This window comes from Camelus bactrianus, chromosome 1 (assembly GCF_048773025.1).
Source record: "Camelus bactrianus isolate YW-2024 breed Bactrian camel chromosome 1, ASM4877302v1, whole genome shotgun sequence".
Lineage (NCBI taxonomy): Eukaryota > Metazoa > Chordata > Mammalia > Artiodactyla > Camelidae > Camelus > Camelus bactrianus.
The window spans coordinates 81,172,874-81,186,834 of record NC_133539.1 but is presented as its reverse complement, the minus strand read 5'-3'; the positions used below and the strand labels follow the sequence as shown (position 1 = coordinate 81,186,834).

The following is a 13,961-nucleotide window of genomic DNA, read 5'->3' as shown; positions in this document are numbered from 1 at the left end:
GCTTTTACACTTACGAATCATATTCTGTAGACTATAATTCATGGTCATATAATTATAAATGTCAAGACCCAAGAGGCCCTTCATAAGCAATCGAGTCCACTCTCAGATACAGATTATCATTAGTGGCTTTGCGTTTCCATTCTCTTGCCTCACTTGTGTGGCACACCAACAGCTTCTATATCAACTTCCCTCCATTCTATTTTTAAATCCAAATGAGCTGCAAATGTTGACTTTCACATGGGAAGAGCAAGTATTTTAATATTAGTTCAATCTGCGCTTTGTCTGCGTATCTCTGCCGTGTAGTCAACAACGATGTTACGTTTTCTGCATTAATCATTGCGAAGCCACAATTTTGAATCCTTGAGGTGTCCTACAAATGACAGGCTGTTTTTCCTTCTGGCTCCTCTTGCCTTAGCCCCACATTCCACTGCTTCTGCAGACTCGGAGCAGAAGGGTCGGGTTGAATAGGGGGCACGAGCTACCTACCCTCTATGACGGGGACTGTCAGGGTGTAAAGTAATGGCAGCCCTGCCTCGAACCCAAATGGTGGGATGTCAGACATGAGAGGAAGCTGGTCCTTTCCCAAGAGACTTTACTGCCATTTGCCACAATATTGTCACATAGTTAATACATAGATCTATGATAACTGTGGATGTGAATGGTGCCCCACGGTGACCTTGTGTGACAGAGAAAGGATGGAGCACCTCACAGAAATCTGGGGGCTCTATTAGAGCACTGTAAGGTAGGACCCACCTTTGAAACACTTAAAAAAAAAATTGAAGTATGGTCAGTTACAATGTGTCAATTCCTTGTGTACAACATAATGTTTCAGTCATACGTATACATACATATGTTCATTTTCATATTCTTTTTCATTACAGGTTACTACAAGATACTGAATATAATTCCCTGTGCTATACAGAAGAAATTTGTTTTTTTAATGTATTTTACATTTAGTTAGTATTTGCAAATCTCAAACCCCCAATTCATTCCTTCCCACCCCCTTTCACCCTGGTAACCATAAGTTTGTTTACTATTTGTGAAACACCTCGTTTTGTTAGCAAGAAATCATCCTTTATACGTACACTTACATGTTAATAATGATGCTGTAAAATCTGCAGCCATGTCTTTGGACCTCACATTGGGTCCAGTATTAATTTGGGCAAAGTCATTTAATCTTTCTCAGCTTTAATTTGATCTGTTATAAATTGTGATTGTAAGACACACCTGGTAGGGTTTCACATACAAGTCAGGATGTGAAAGCACTTTCTGACCTATAAACTGCTCCACAATGCTAAACTATTATTGGCATTATTATCCAATACTTCTCACCTCGATAATATCTGCACCAGAGAACACTGCCATGGGAAGGAACGATTTGCTGGCACGTAGCCTTTGTATCAAAGAATCCTCTTCTCTGGGTGAATGCCCCTCACCCAAGAATGTGAACTATCAGGGGCGAGGAATAATGACCCCACGGTTTTGCTTTGGGACATCACTACCTCAGGGCCCCGGCAGAGGCCGCTCTTGGGCTGGAGGGCTGCTGGACTGGGAGGACATCGTTGCTCTTCACTGCCAGGGAAACAGGGGATGTGAGCCCCCTGGAAAGCCTCGCATACACTCTTACTTTCACAGCAGTCCCCCAGGCTCCCACCCACTACGGTGGGCCCCACACTCACCAGGGGAGGAACGCATTATGGCATTCTGAGCTGGAATTCTTAAGAGAGAGGGGGTCATTCCTGTACTTCCAGGGCCCGTCTGGGGCTTCCCAGAGCACTGGGATCTTATGGTAGCTCACAGAGAAAAAAATGTGATGATGAATATATATATGTTCATGTGTAACTGAAAAATTTGTGCTCTACACTGGAATTTGACACAACATTGTAAAATGATTATAAATCAATAAAAAATGTTAAAAAAAAAAAAACCTCTCCAAACCTATTTAAGTGTTAGCTCAGCTACTGAAGACTACTTTGCATTTATACTTGATGTAAAATAAATCAGGCTGAAAGTCAAAATGACCTTTAAAAGGAAAATATTTACGTCTGTCAATTTTTACCTCAAGAGTTCTGAAATTGTGCTGAAAAGACCAACTGGAGTTTATTTGACTTTTGTTTGTTTGTTTTTGCATTTCAGCAAACGTCAATATTTTTCCTTTCCTTACCGTCACGGCCAAGTTTAATATAAAAATATTCTGAGATGGGCTTGTGAAGAGCAAGAACAGAACAGCTCATGGGAAATAAGAGAAAAGTTATTTACTACGGGAAGTCGGGGGGTGGAAATAAATCCTTAAAGAGCTTTGATCCCTATAGAGCAAGAGATTGAAGGCATAAGATATTTTTCAAAATGCCCTGAGTAAGTATTAAAAGAATATGTGTGTGTGTGTGTGAGTGTGTGTGTGTGTGTGTGTGTGTGTGTGTGTGTGTGTACATGTATATGTATGTATCACCACGCTGTGGTCCATACATTTTCTGGCTTCAGAACAACTTTTTCTTTCTTTTCAAATCATGTTCCAGATAAGACAGTCTCATGACTCCTAGAAATGAGACTTTCTTCTTTTCTTAGTGGAGGAGAGAGATGGAAAAGGCATATTTACTGCCAAAAATTTTCAAAGTACTCCATGACATTTAGTTTCTTAAAGAATAGGTAAGTATCTTATGATAGCTGAGAAACTACATTTTATTTAAAACGGATGAACAGAGTTCCCAACAGTGGAACACATCATCTCTCTAAGTAACATTCTGCCCCTTTGTCAATTCATTGATCTGGCTGGTTATGAATATTCTGTTTCTCATCCTGGCCGTTCAGTGTCCGTGTAACGTGATGTTAGAAGGCAAAACAATTCAATGATGGGAAAATGAAGCTTTCCATGTGTATAAAAGAATGAGGCTGAAAATCCGCCCCTCTGGTCCAGGTGATCTAAGCTGGGTAGAATGTACAACGGTAACTCTCTCTGGAACCTGGCAGTGGGGAGAGGCCTTCAGGAACAGACTGCTGACCTTAGTCTAGAAGTACATCATCTCATTACCACACAACTTCCACCTCACCCCCTGACACCAGCAAAGCCGGTCTGCTCTGCACCCTGATTAATAACATCCAAAACATCGACTCTGGGAAAAAATGGTAAGCATAGGGGCAGCAATATTTTAATATCGTTCCAATCCTGACTCTTGTAAAACTTCAGTTCTGTGGTAATGGTCAGGTGGATGTGGTGTGGTACTCATTTGTGACACATTTCCCACCCCACTTCTCCCTGCTCCAATCCCCGAGGTCTAGGTACTTGGATTCAAAATAAAAATAAGGGAATGATAAAGAATTAATGAGAGCAGACCGATTACTGCACTGCTGGGTTAAACCACTGTCTCTGGACACTCATTTGCACAATGGCCATTTAATTGCTCTGTGCCTCTGTTACTTCATAGATAAAAACAGGGATTAGAAAGGACGTAAGTGAAAAAGATTGCTTCAGAAATGTTTAAGATATTGTATGTCTGTCCCTCTCAACTGCAAAAGAAGTTTCAGAGGAATGGATAGAAAGATTTTTGCATGAGGTAAGTCAACTAGCAAGGAACACAGAGACCAAGTACTTACCAATAATAACAGTGTTGTCATCAGCAATTAGCAACTTGCTGTGGACATAGATGAGCTCGGTGACCAGGTTTCCTTCCAGCTCTGCATGTGTTCTAAGACCACAGAAGGATATGTAATTTATCCACTGATTGCCAACTGTAAGTTGAACAAGAAATCACTAAAATTAATATGACCACGCTCAATAAAGGCACTTGAAATTTTACTGTCTTTCAAAACAAATATACTACTTAAACAGGTTGTTAAGAATAGACTGTATAATATGTGTGTGTGTTTGTATGTGTGTATAGTTTCAGAATACACCTAGAATCTATTTTTGCTTTCTGAAGAGGGTTATACCGTTAACACGGATGGGTATACGATTTTCAAAAATCATATTGATGTGATTTCTATGAACTCCCTTTGCTGAGGCAATCGAAAAATAAATTCAAATATGAATATTTTATTTTGATGGCTTGGTGAGTAACTCCTCAAGAGTGATAATTAACGTGTAGTCGCAGTAGATAACCCAAGATTCCAGTGTGACACTTACATCTGTCTTGGATGACCCCTGCTACCAGATGGGAGCCCAAACTACCTGATGAACACAGTTTGTAGCATATTCAGCACAAAGCAGCAGTTAAATTTTACAGACTTCGTGTAAATAAAAACGTTGGAAATTAAATAACGCTTCTTCTAAATCATTAAAATTAGGGAGTGAAAGAATCCTGCATAGATTTGACTTTGGGGAACTTTTTTCAGAGCAAGCGGTACCAGGTTTGTACTTAAAAATGTCCTCTCATCATGTGAGGGTCATTTATGTGGCAAGAAGAAATGCAGACCATTTCAAACCAACCCATAATCATTACCCTGGCATGAGTGTTGGTTTATGGTCCCTCTCCCACACAGCAGTTCTCCTGGATAAGCAAAGTCTGATACTAAGAATAAATGGAGTAGAACCAAACCATCACAGATTCTAATAGGAAGAGAATATAAAATTTTAAAGAGAATCTGAAGCATACTAATAGAACCCATAGTAGTTCAATGTGTCACTTTCTGAGGTTTCCATGTATTACTGATGCTCCCTATTTTACTGTTGATGTTACTCAGTGTATCTATCAAATTTAGGTATTTTGGAGTGAAATGTGTTTAGAGGTTATACACAGAGGTTCCTCCATTTACAGACAACCCCTCATATATATATGATCTTGTAACTGTCTTGGCCAAAAGTTGACGTGTTGCTGCACTAGTACAGCATGTGTAAGAGATGCATTTCTCAAAAGTTTCATGTACATGAGATTTTTGCAAATCAGTATCTTCTCCATTTGATAATGTTATATTGGAAAGAGGCCTTCACCTAAAGCATTGCCTCCTCTTTAAAGTCTTCCCTGATTCAGGAGAAAGGAGCATTTCCTCTTTTAAGTCCTTCATGTCCATAAAATTCCTGGAAAATGTTTCTAATATAATGCCCAATATATTATTTTACAAATATTTATTTAATCCTTCATTTCTCCTACTGTCATGAAAGTCTTATACATCTTTGTGTCTTCAATCCTTGCACAATGCTAAAAAAAAAAAAAAAGGTGAATAAATGGGTGAATAGATGAATGGATATAATATTCAGGTGGCAGCTAATATTTTAGCTTTTGGTTTCTCTGTATCATCTATTTTCCAGCAGCTGGTTCATGATCTAAAATTTTAAGACATAAAACATCTTTTTAAAGGAATCATAGAGCAAATCTTTTGCTAAAATAAATAAAAATTTACAGTAATGTCCATAAAAAACTACACTGAACATATAGTAGACCAGTGGTTCTCAGAATGCGTAAGAATTGCCTCTGTGAGGACCTGTCAGAAGCAGAATCTGGGGACACTTCCCACAGATTCCGATTCAGTAGAAATCTGTAATTCAATAAGTGCCTTAGGGGATATCATTCTTTGAGTGACACTGTCATTGAGCCTTGGTATTTACAGATTTAAGATCAGTGGTACACATTCAGAAAATAATGCATCATGACCATGTGAGTCCTTGCACACACTCCAGGGGTCCAAGTTTGCTCAATATGAAGAAAATCTATTAATATGAAACACAATATTGATTGATCTAGGGAGAAATATCATAAGGGATATCTCAATAGATGCTGAAAAGCTTTTGACACAATTCAGCAACTATCCCTGATAAATACAATGAAGAAAGCAGGAAATGATGAATACTTTAATATGCTAAAAATACATAATACATGTATTATATATGTATAATGTATATGTATATATGTGTGTCTATAATATCTTCAATACTATTTAACATCTCCTTGGAAGTATCAGTCAATGCATTTAGACAAGAAAAATCACATAAGAAGTAAAACCACTTCCACTTGCAGATTATATGATAGTATACTCAGGGAATGACAGATAAACCTGTCTCAAACAATAGGAGAATTAAGTATGGTGACAGGATAGAAATTAGCATATAGAAATTAATAGCCTTCATGTACAAACAATAACCATTTAGAGGATATAATCACAAAATCTCATTTACAATGGCAACAAAGAAGATAAAACACTTAAAGAATAACATCAATAAATGTGCAAAAGCATTATGAAGAAAAATTTAAAAGGCTATCAAAAGACACAAGAATAGACTTCAACAAATAAAAAGACATCCTTTGTTCTGGGATAGGGCAATTCATTAAAAAGATGCCAACTCTCCCAGTGTTATTTTATATATTTAATGTAATCTCAGTAGAAACACCAACAAGTTTTTATGGAACTAGAAAACCTAACATTACAGTTCATATGGAAAAATAAACATCTAAGAATGAATACGAAAAAAATTGGAAAAGAAAGGTTATGAGGGGGCATTAGCCCTATCTGATACTAGCATATACTGTAAAGTCTGTATAAAACAGTGCAGAACTGGTACATAGAGAGCCAAATCAGTGAATGGAATAGCAAGTCCAGAAACAGACCCAAATAAGTATGGAAATTTTGCATATGATAAAGGTGGCCTCTCAAATGACTAGGACTAGGACTTTTAAATAAAAGGGGCTAGCAAAATTACATAGCCATTTGAAAAAAGATAAAAATTACATACATTCCTCCCAGCAATCATAAGACTAAACTCCAAATAAATCAGAGATAAACTGTAATCATATGAAGCCATACAAGTGTTAGAAGAAAACAGGGTGAATTCCTGGTAACCTGAGTGTAGGGAAGGCTTGTAACTATCTAGAGGCAACAAAAGAAAAGATCACTAATGTTGGCCAAATTTTTAAAAACCATATTTGCATGACACAAAACATCACAAGCAAAAACAAAAGACAAATGACAAAGAGGGAGAAAGTATTTGCAGTATATGTTATAGATAAAAAGCTGAGAGTCCTAACATATAAAGAAGTCAATAACTGAATTGAGAAAAAGATCAAAATCTAGACAGAAAAATGGGCAAAAGACATGAACAGACAATTCACACACACCAAAAAAACCAGTTTGAAAAGATATTTATCCTCAATCCTAATAAGAGAAATGCAAACTAAGACTATACTGAGAAACCATTTTTTAATCAATGAGATTGTCCAAAAAGAGAGTGCTTGGAGCAAGCACTCTCTTTCATCGGTGGTAAGAATGCAAATTGGTGCAAACTGTTTTTCGGTTGGGAGGTAGTTTGGCAATATCTAACAAAACTACCTATGTATTTACCTACTGACAAAGCACTCCCAGTCTAGAAATTTATCCTAAATATACACTTCCAACAAATATCAACACATATGCACAAAGTTATTCATGGCATAATTACAATTGAAAAATACTGAAAACAACATAAATGCCCATACAGAGGAGAATGACTGAATTAACTACAGCAAATCTATACATGGAAGACTGTGCAAAGGAATGAAGATCTCTATGAACTGATATGGAGTGATTTCCAGGACAAAATGTTACATGAAAAAAAGCAAATGCACAAGAGAATATGTGGTATGCTGTTTTTACGAAAGAGACTGGGAGAAATAGGAAAATATATATATATCTGCTCATTTGTACAAAAAGAAACACAGCGAGAATAATTTAGAAACTGACAAAATTGGTTACCAGTGGGACAGGGTGGAAAAGATGGGTGGGGAAGAAACTGAAAGGCTGTTTAGGGCAGTGACACTTACCTAAGTATGGCTTTTGTATAGTTCTGACTATTGGAAGTTTACTGCACACACTCAAAAAATCAAAAAAGATAGAAAAAAGCCTAAAAAGAAATACAGACCGATGCAAATGAACCTATCTGTATTTCATATTAATAACAAAATCCAAGTAAATTTTGAACACTGACTTTTGAGTATATACCATGAGGGTAGGCTAAAGACAAAAAGAACTGTAAACAAATACTGAATTCTAGTGAGATTTATTTTTCATAGTAGCATGGGCTAGCAATTCTGAAATTATTTTCTATGTATTATAAGATTGAGGGAATATATATACATATTATATATATAAAATAGGTAACAGAAGCCAGATTTCTCACTGTGAGAGAAAGAAGTCATAAAAATAGAAAGAGAGTAAGAAGGAATCCTGTGGTGTGGGACTGGAAATGTAGGTATCAGTATGAAGATGGATGGATGGATAGGTATGGAAGATAGACAGACGGATAGACAATGTGCACGCAAAAGGCCCAAACAGTGATATCCCAGTAGTAATGATCATATCTTGTACCCAGAATTTGGTTTGTAAATGCCATTTTCCACTAAAAGAACCTCAGTTCCTTGGAGAAACGATTGATTCCAGGGCTAGTTCTGGGAATGTATGAGATGAGTCAGGTTCTTGCTGTGCTTGTAAGAAAGAAAAGCTGATGAGGACACGTCAAAAGCACATGGGAGCAAGCTTAAAAAGGCCCTCACTGAACATCAAAATTATAACCCACTGAACAACATAAGAATCCAGAGGTCCATACAGGAATAAACACATACGTGGAGAAGAAGGAAAACTGTCTTACAGTAGAATTCCAGTTAAGAAATTTAGAAGAAAGTAATAAACATAGAAGAAGGGATGGAACTAAAACATCAATGTTTGGCAACTATCACAGGAATAATAATTGAATCGTAGTAGTAATAATTGATGTGGGAAGAATCAGTAACATATCCTAAAACCAGGGGTGAATGTTTGATAAGAAGCAGGATATTTACTGTATAGACTCAAAGTGTTTTCCCACAAAATATTTAATTACAAAGGGGAAAATGGTAATTTGATAGTGGAGAAACCTGGCAGATACCACCTTCCTTAAGGGATCAAAGTTAATATAACAAGTAATAGGGCAAATCAACATCGTGTTCCTCCTGACATGGTGCTTGAAAACACATCACTTCTGAGATATTCCTGCTGAAAATGCATAACCTGAGTCTAACTATGAGGAAACAACAGATACACCCAGATTGAGGGCTTTTTTACAAAATAACTGTACCTCTTAAAAAATATCAAGATCATGAAAGTTTTGCAAAAAAAAAAAAAAAAAGATTGCAAAGAAGGTAAAATGTTAACAGTTGGGAAATCAGGATGAAGGGTACATGGCAGTTCGGGAAATTCTTCCATAAGTCTGAAATTATTTAAAAATATATTTTTAAAAGGTTAATGCTACTGACTGGCTGTTAGCAGCCTGAAGACTTAAAATGTAATAATCTGTCATTTCCTAGGGCACAGATTTGGGGCATCCCACAGCAGGTCTGGAGAGACTCAGCAACACATCAGTTAGCAGGCGAGCCTCACAGCCCACAGCCGGTACCTAGTGCCCTTCACCCTTGCTACAAAATTACTCTTATGAAGCAATAAAAAACATTTCTTTATGAAAAATGCCTTTAAGAAGAAAGCTAAGGGTTAGTACCAGAAACAGGGGCCAAAGGAAAGATAAGGGTTCCAAGCCAGAAAAGAGAAAATTTAGGATGACTGTGGCCTGTAAAGTGCACTGTAGGTGCCCATCTATGAGGTGAATGGACCCACTGCACACTCTGGAGAGAAGAAAATTCAGAAACTTCTTCGGCCAGTACAGCCATCCCTCAGTGTCCCCGGGGTACTGATTTCAGGACCCCATCAGATAACAAAATCCACTGATGCTCATGTCCCTTATATAAAAATGGTGTAATCTTTGCATATGATCTAGGCACATCCTCCCCCACACTTTAAATCGTCTCTGGATTGCTTATAATCCCTAAAGCAGTGCAAATCTACACAAATAGTTGTAAGTGCAGTGTAAATGCTATGAAAACAGTTGTCTGCTCTGGCAAGTTCAAGTTCTGTCTTTCAGAACTTCCTGGAATTCTTTTTTCTTTTCAAAGATTTTCGGTCTGTGGTGGGTTGAATGTGTGGATGTGGAATCTGCAGATACAGAGGGCTGACTGTACTTACTGGCTCAACAAGTAATGAATACAAAGTTGGTGATAACTTGTGGCATGAGGCTATACTGAAACACCTGCCTTTGAAGAAAATATGAGAAAGTCAGGAGCATGTGCAGCTATTAATAAGAAGCAGTAGACAGAGGAGTATCGTAAGGGTTCCAGATTACATGTCATGGGGCATTTGAGAAGCTGGAGGCTTATATAGGTCCCTAGGACATATCTGTCGTGAGCGGTGGTACACATATGCCTTGAAAGATGAGAACTTCCATATGACAGACTCGCTGTTTATAAGGAAATGTGGTGACAGGACTTGCAGAGCTGTCACAGGCTTTTGTGACTTAAAGGAGCACTTCCTGGACGTACATTTCTAACCCTGATTGAATACCTCTGGACTTTGTGTTAAATTACACAAAATTGGCTGCTAACAGGCCATAATTCTCAAAAATTATAAAAATGATAAAGAAATGCTTTAAATTAAACACGAAAGCCCCGAAGACTGGAGTATCAGAAAATTATATCCTAATCGCAGCTGGTTTTCTTTTCAGGAACTTCAACATGTTCATAGCAGCGTTTTTGTTATTTCTAAAGAATTGAAACAGTAGAGAACTATATAGTTCTCTATCCAATTAGAGATCAGTTAGTTCATATATTTAAAACCCACTACACATTTATAAAAACAAAACCAACAATACAACATAGTATCTCAAAAGGGGGCAGTATGTAATTAATCTGTTCTTCCACGTTTAGAGTATGAACATTTTCCCCACTGAGATGCCTGATTTTGACTTGTTCCCAGGGTACTTGGAAATCCTTTCGTAAGAGGGCTTAACACTGAAATTACTTCTCGTGTTAAAATCCAATTTCTCCCCTGAATAGGCAAAGGCAGGAAAAGGGTTCAGAGCCAAAGGAAATGCTTTCTAATAAGCTCAGGACAATTTTACAGTTGAGAAACTAAATAATAAGTTTGTTCTGGCTTTTTATTCTCCTATAACCCCACCTTTGCATTTTTACTAGCCACCATCATTACTGAATGACTTTGCTGATTTTGTTTTTATCAATAAATCTTTTAGAGCCGTATTCACTCACTATCAGCTTCATTTTAAGCCATCAGGAAATAAAGGTCGGGATAATGCTCTGGAAAACCTTCTCTGTCCTGGATACAATTAGATACAACTTTTGAAAGTATTTATTCTTGGTGATGTAGATGTCTTATGGCCAAATTTCTTTCTGAAGGGGATGGGTATATGGCAGATAAAAAGGCTTGCTACTTTGACCAAGATTATGCTGTCTTTCTTGAATAAACACTCCTATTGTTACAAGCCTTTCGTTAATTTCCAGAATTCTGGAGAAGTTAATTTTGGGCACCTTCTGTTAAGGTTTTGTTGCTTTTATGTAGAAGCGGATTTTGGAGGATATTTTCTATGCCTTTCCTGCCGATGTCCTAATTCTTTATTTTTAAGGAAAAATATACATACACGGAAGAACTAATTTTTTTCTCTCCACATTCTGATACATCATCCAGTGCACCCCATTTAGGAGGCTACTAGTGTAAAATAAAATTTTCAAAAAAACTCAGTGGAGGTTTACAGCATCCGTGACCACCACACCACACGGCATCCTGTGACTGCAATGGCTCCTCCTGACTTTTTCAGAATCCTCTGTGGCAGCCCCATTCTCCGAGTCACTTGGGTTGAAATGCTTAGGATTATCTGACATTTCTCTTACTCTGCTGCTCCCACACCCCCTCAAATGTTCCTTCCCAGTTTTATTCATACATGACCTTTTTTCCGCTACCAATGTGCCATGATCTCTCACCCGCCACCAGTCCCCCTCTACTCTGCTTACCAACAGTAAGTGAATCCTCACATAAACACCATTTTGATGACTCCAATCCAGGGATCAGAGGCTTCCATCATCTTAACTGTCTTTTTCTGGATAAAAATCTAGTCTTTTAATGTGGTCTTCAAATTTTCACAATCTGGACCATATCTGAATTGGAGGTCAGACAACTTGGGTTCTTTCTCCAGCTTAGTCTTGTGGAAACTTCTGTATCTACCGTTCAGGGTATAGAAAATTATTGGGCACCTACTATGTGGTAAACTTAGAGTACGTTCACAGAGATATAGGTCAATAAACCCATAGTTACAATGTAATGTAGCTAAGAACTATGCCGAAGGATGAATTAAGAAGATATCTGAGAAAGTGCCTTTGAAAATATGAAGAATTGCAGAAAGTATTACTGGGTTTTTTTCTTATTTTTTACTTCCAGTATAATACCCTCAAAGATTTAATCAAGTGTTATGGTGGCAAAATGGCTACATGATCAGTTTTCTTCCCTAAATACGACAGTGTGTGAGAACCCTGGGGCTTCTACATTTATAGGAGGCCACATGAATACATGTTGACCGTGTCCTCATCTTTAGTGCAGGGAGGACGCCTGTCCTGCTTACTTCCAGGACGTGGTGAAGGATCGCAGGAGAAGATACGTGGGGGTTCATTTTGAAGTGCCTTACAAATCCCACTTCTTATCAAAACAAATATTACAAATAAATAGAAATAAATTATAAAAGTAAGTTGTAAAAACACTCTCATTTTTAACACCTATGCATCTCACGCCATAGTGTCTTCATTTAAATATATACTTGCGCAATTTATTGAGAATAATTAGTTTATTTCTGTTAAGCATTTTGTGGGCTACCTTTTGTGAAGAGTTCTATAATCACACTGCAGAAACATTAATAATTACTGATATGTCACCAAAATCAACCATGGAGGAAAAGAAAAGCAATTACTTACGCTCTGTTCTTAACTGTCCAAGGATGGAATTTTCTCCTCTGCACATGGTTCTGAACATATGTAAAGGAAATAAATAATTACGGAGGTTTCAAAGGAACCAGTCCCAATTGCAGTATCTGTGGGGTATAGTCTTAATCCAAGTAAAAATAGAACAAGTGCTTCTACAAGAAGATGCCACATAGGTATTTTTAAAAACAAAAAAACCCCAAGAATATCACGTTTGTGATGTTACTGATAGGACAAGGTAGTTGTTTTGAAGTGGGCAAGTTGAAAAGTTGTAAGACTGATGTTAGATTTCAGAAAGAGATGTTATTTTTAAAAGATGGCTTCTGAATGAGCTCTCCTTCTTAGGAAATTCGGCAACTGCAAAGATAAATTTAGAACGCCACAAAAGATAAGAATACTTACAGAATCACATTGCTTTCAGAGGTGAAAAGGGCAAACTTAAAAGCGTACTTTTGGAATTAAAGAAACCATACTATCTGAGCTGTCTCTGTAAGGTCAGCCAACCTCTTAAAAGTGAAAAATATGTCTCAGATGACCGACTCTACTAAGGATTTTGTCTCTCAAGACTCTGACAGTAGTTGACGAATTATAAAGACTCATAAAACAAAAAGTTCTAAGCTCCATCTGCTTGCTCTATGGAAGTAATTAAAAATACAGTTATGCCTGGGAAATTCGGATATTATTAAAGATGATGCCAGCAAATAGAGATGTTTTTGCATAATAAAAGGTTATAGTTTTGGATGCTGAGCAAGAGCCAAGCATGTTATTTCATTTAACTGGTTCAAACCCAAGAAAATAGTCATAGAAAAGAATTACAATTGACAGTATTCCAAAAATAATATTAGGATGGCAAATGAAGTGGATAAAATCCAATTAAACATTATGTCAGTGCCTTAAATACTTGAAAAGGTTTGTTTGTCATGTTATAAATCAGATAATATTAGAAATGGGCAAATCTTCAATCCAAGTTTAAAGACCAAAGCACAAAGTTCCCCCATACTGTAATGAGGCAAAATTACCCAAGAAGAAACAAAATATCTTTACTTAAAAAGTCAGAAAGAAACAAGAGGATTAAAAAAAAAAAAAAAGATTTCCACCACTATGGTGCATTCAAACTGTGCCTGGAGGACCCTCAGATCCTGCGGAGGTGCCTCTAGGGAGGGGGCCCCAGGCAGGAGGGCTTCTAAGCCCCCATCCCCAATTTGACCAAGGCCCTGC

General features: G+C 37.4%; 1 protein-coding gene across 8 annotated transcripts in view; it reads right to left on the bottom strand.

The window, feature by feature from the left end:
* PLD1 (phospholipase D1) overlaps nt 1-13,961 on the bottom strand; it is a 172,751-nt gene that overhangs the window by 14,816 nt on the left and 143,974 nt on the right. For 7 of the 8 annotated variants that reach the window (XM_074367899.1, XM_074367900.1, XM_045511248.2 and 4 more), the window contains 2 exons: nt 12,738-12,787; nt 3,592-3,726 (listed from right to left, as the gene is read on the bottom strand). In XM_074367899.1, coding sequence (XP_074224000.1) covers nt 3,592-3,726; nt 12,738-12,787 — 185 coding nt within the window. The remainder of the gene's footprint in view (nt 1-3,591; nt 3,727-12,737; nt 12,788-13,961) is intronic. The other variant, XM_074367901.1, reaches the window with a different exon arrangement.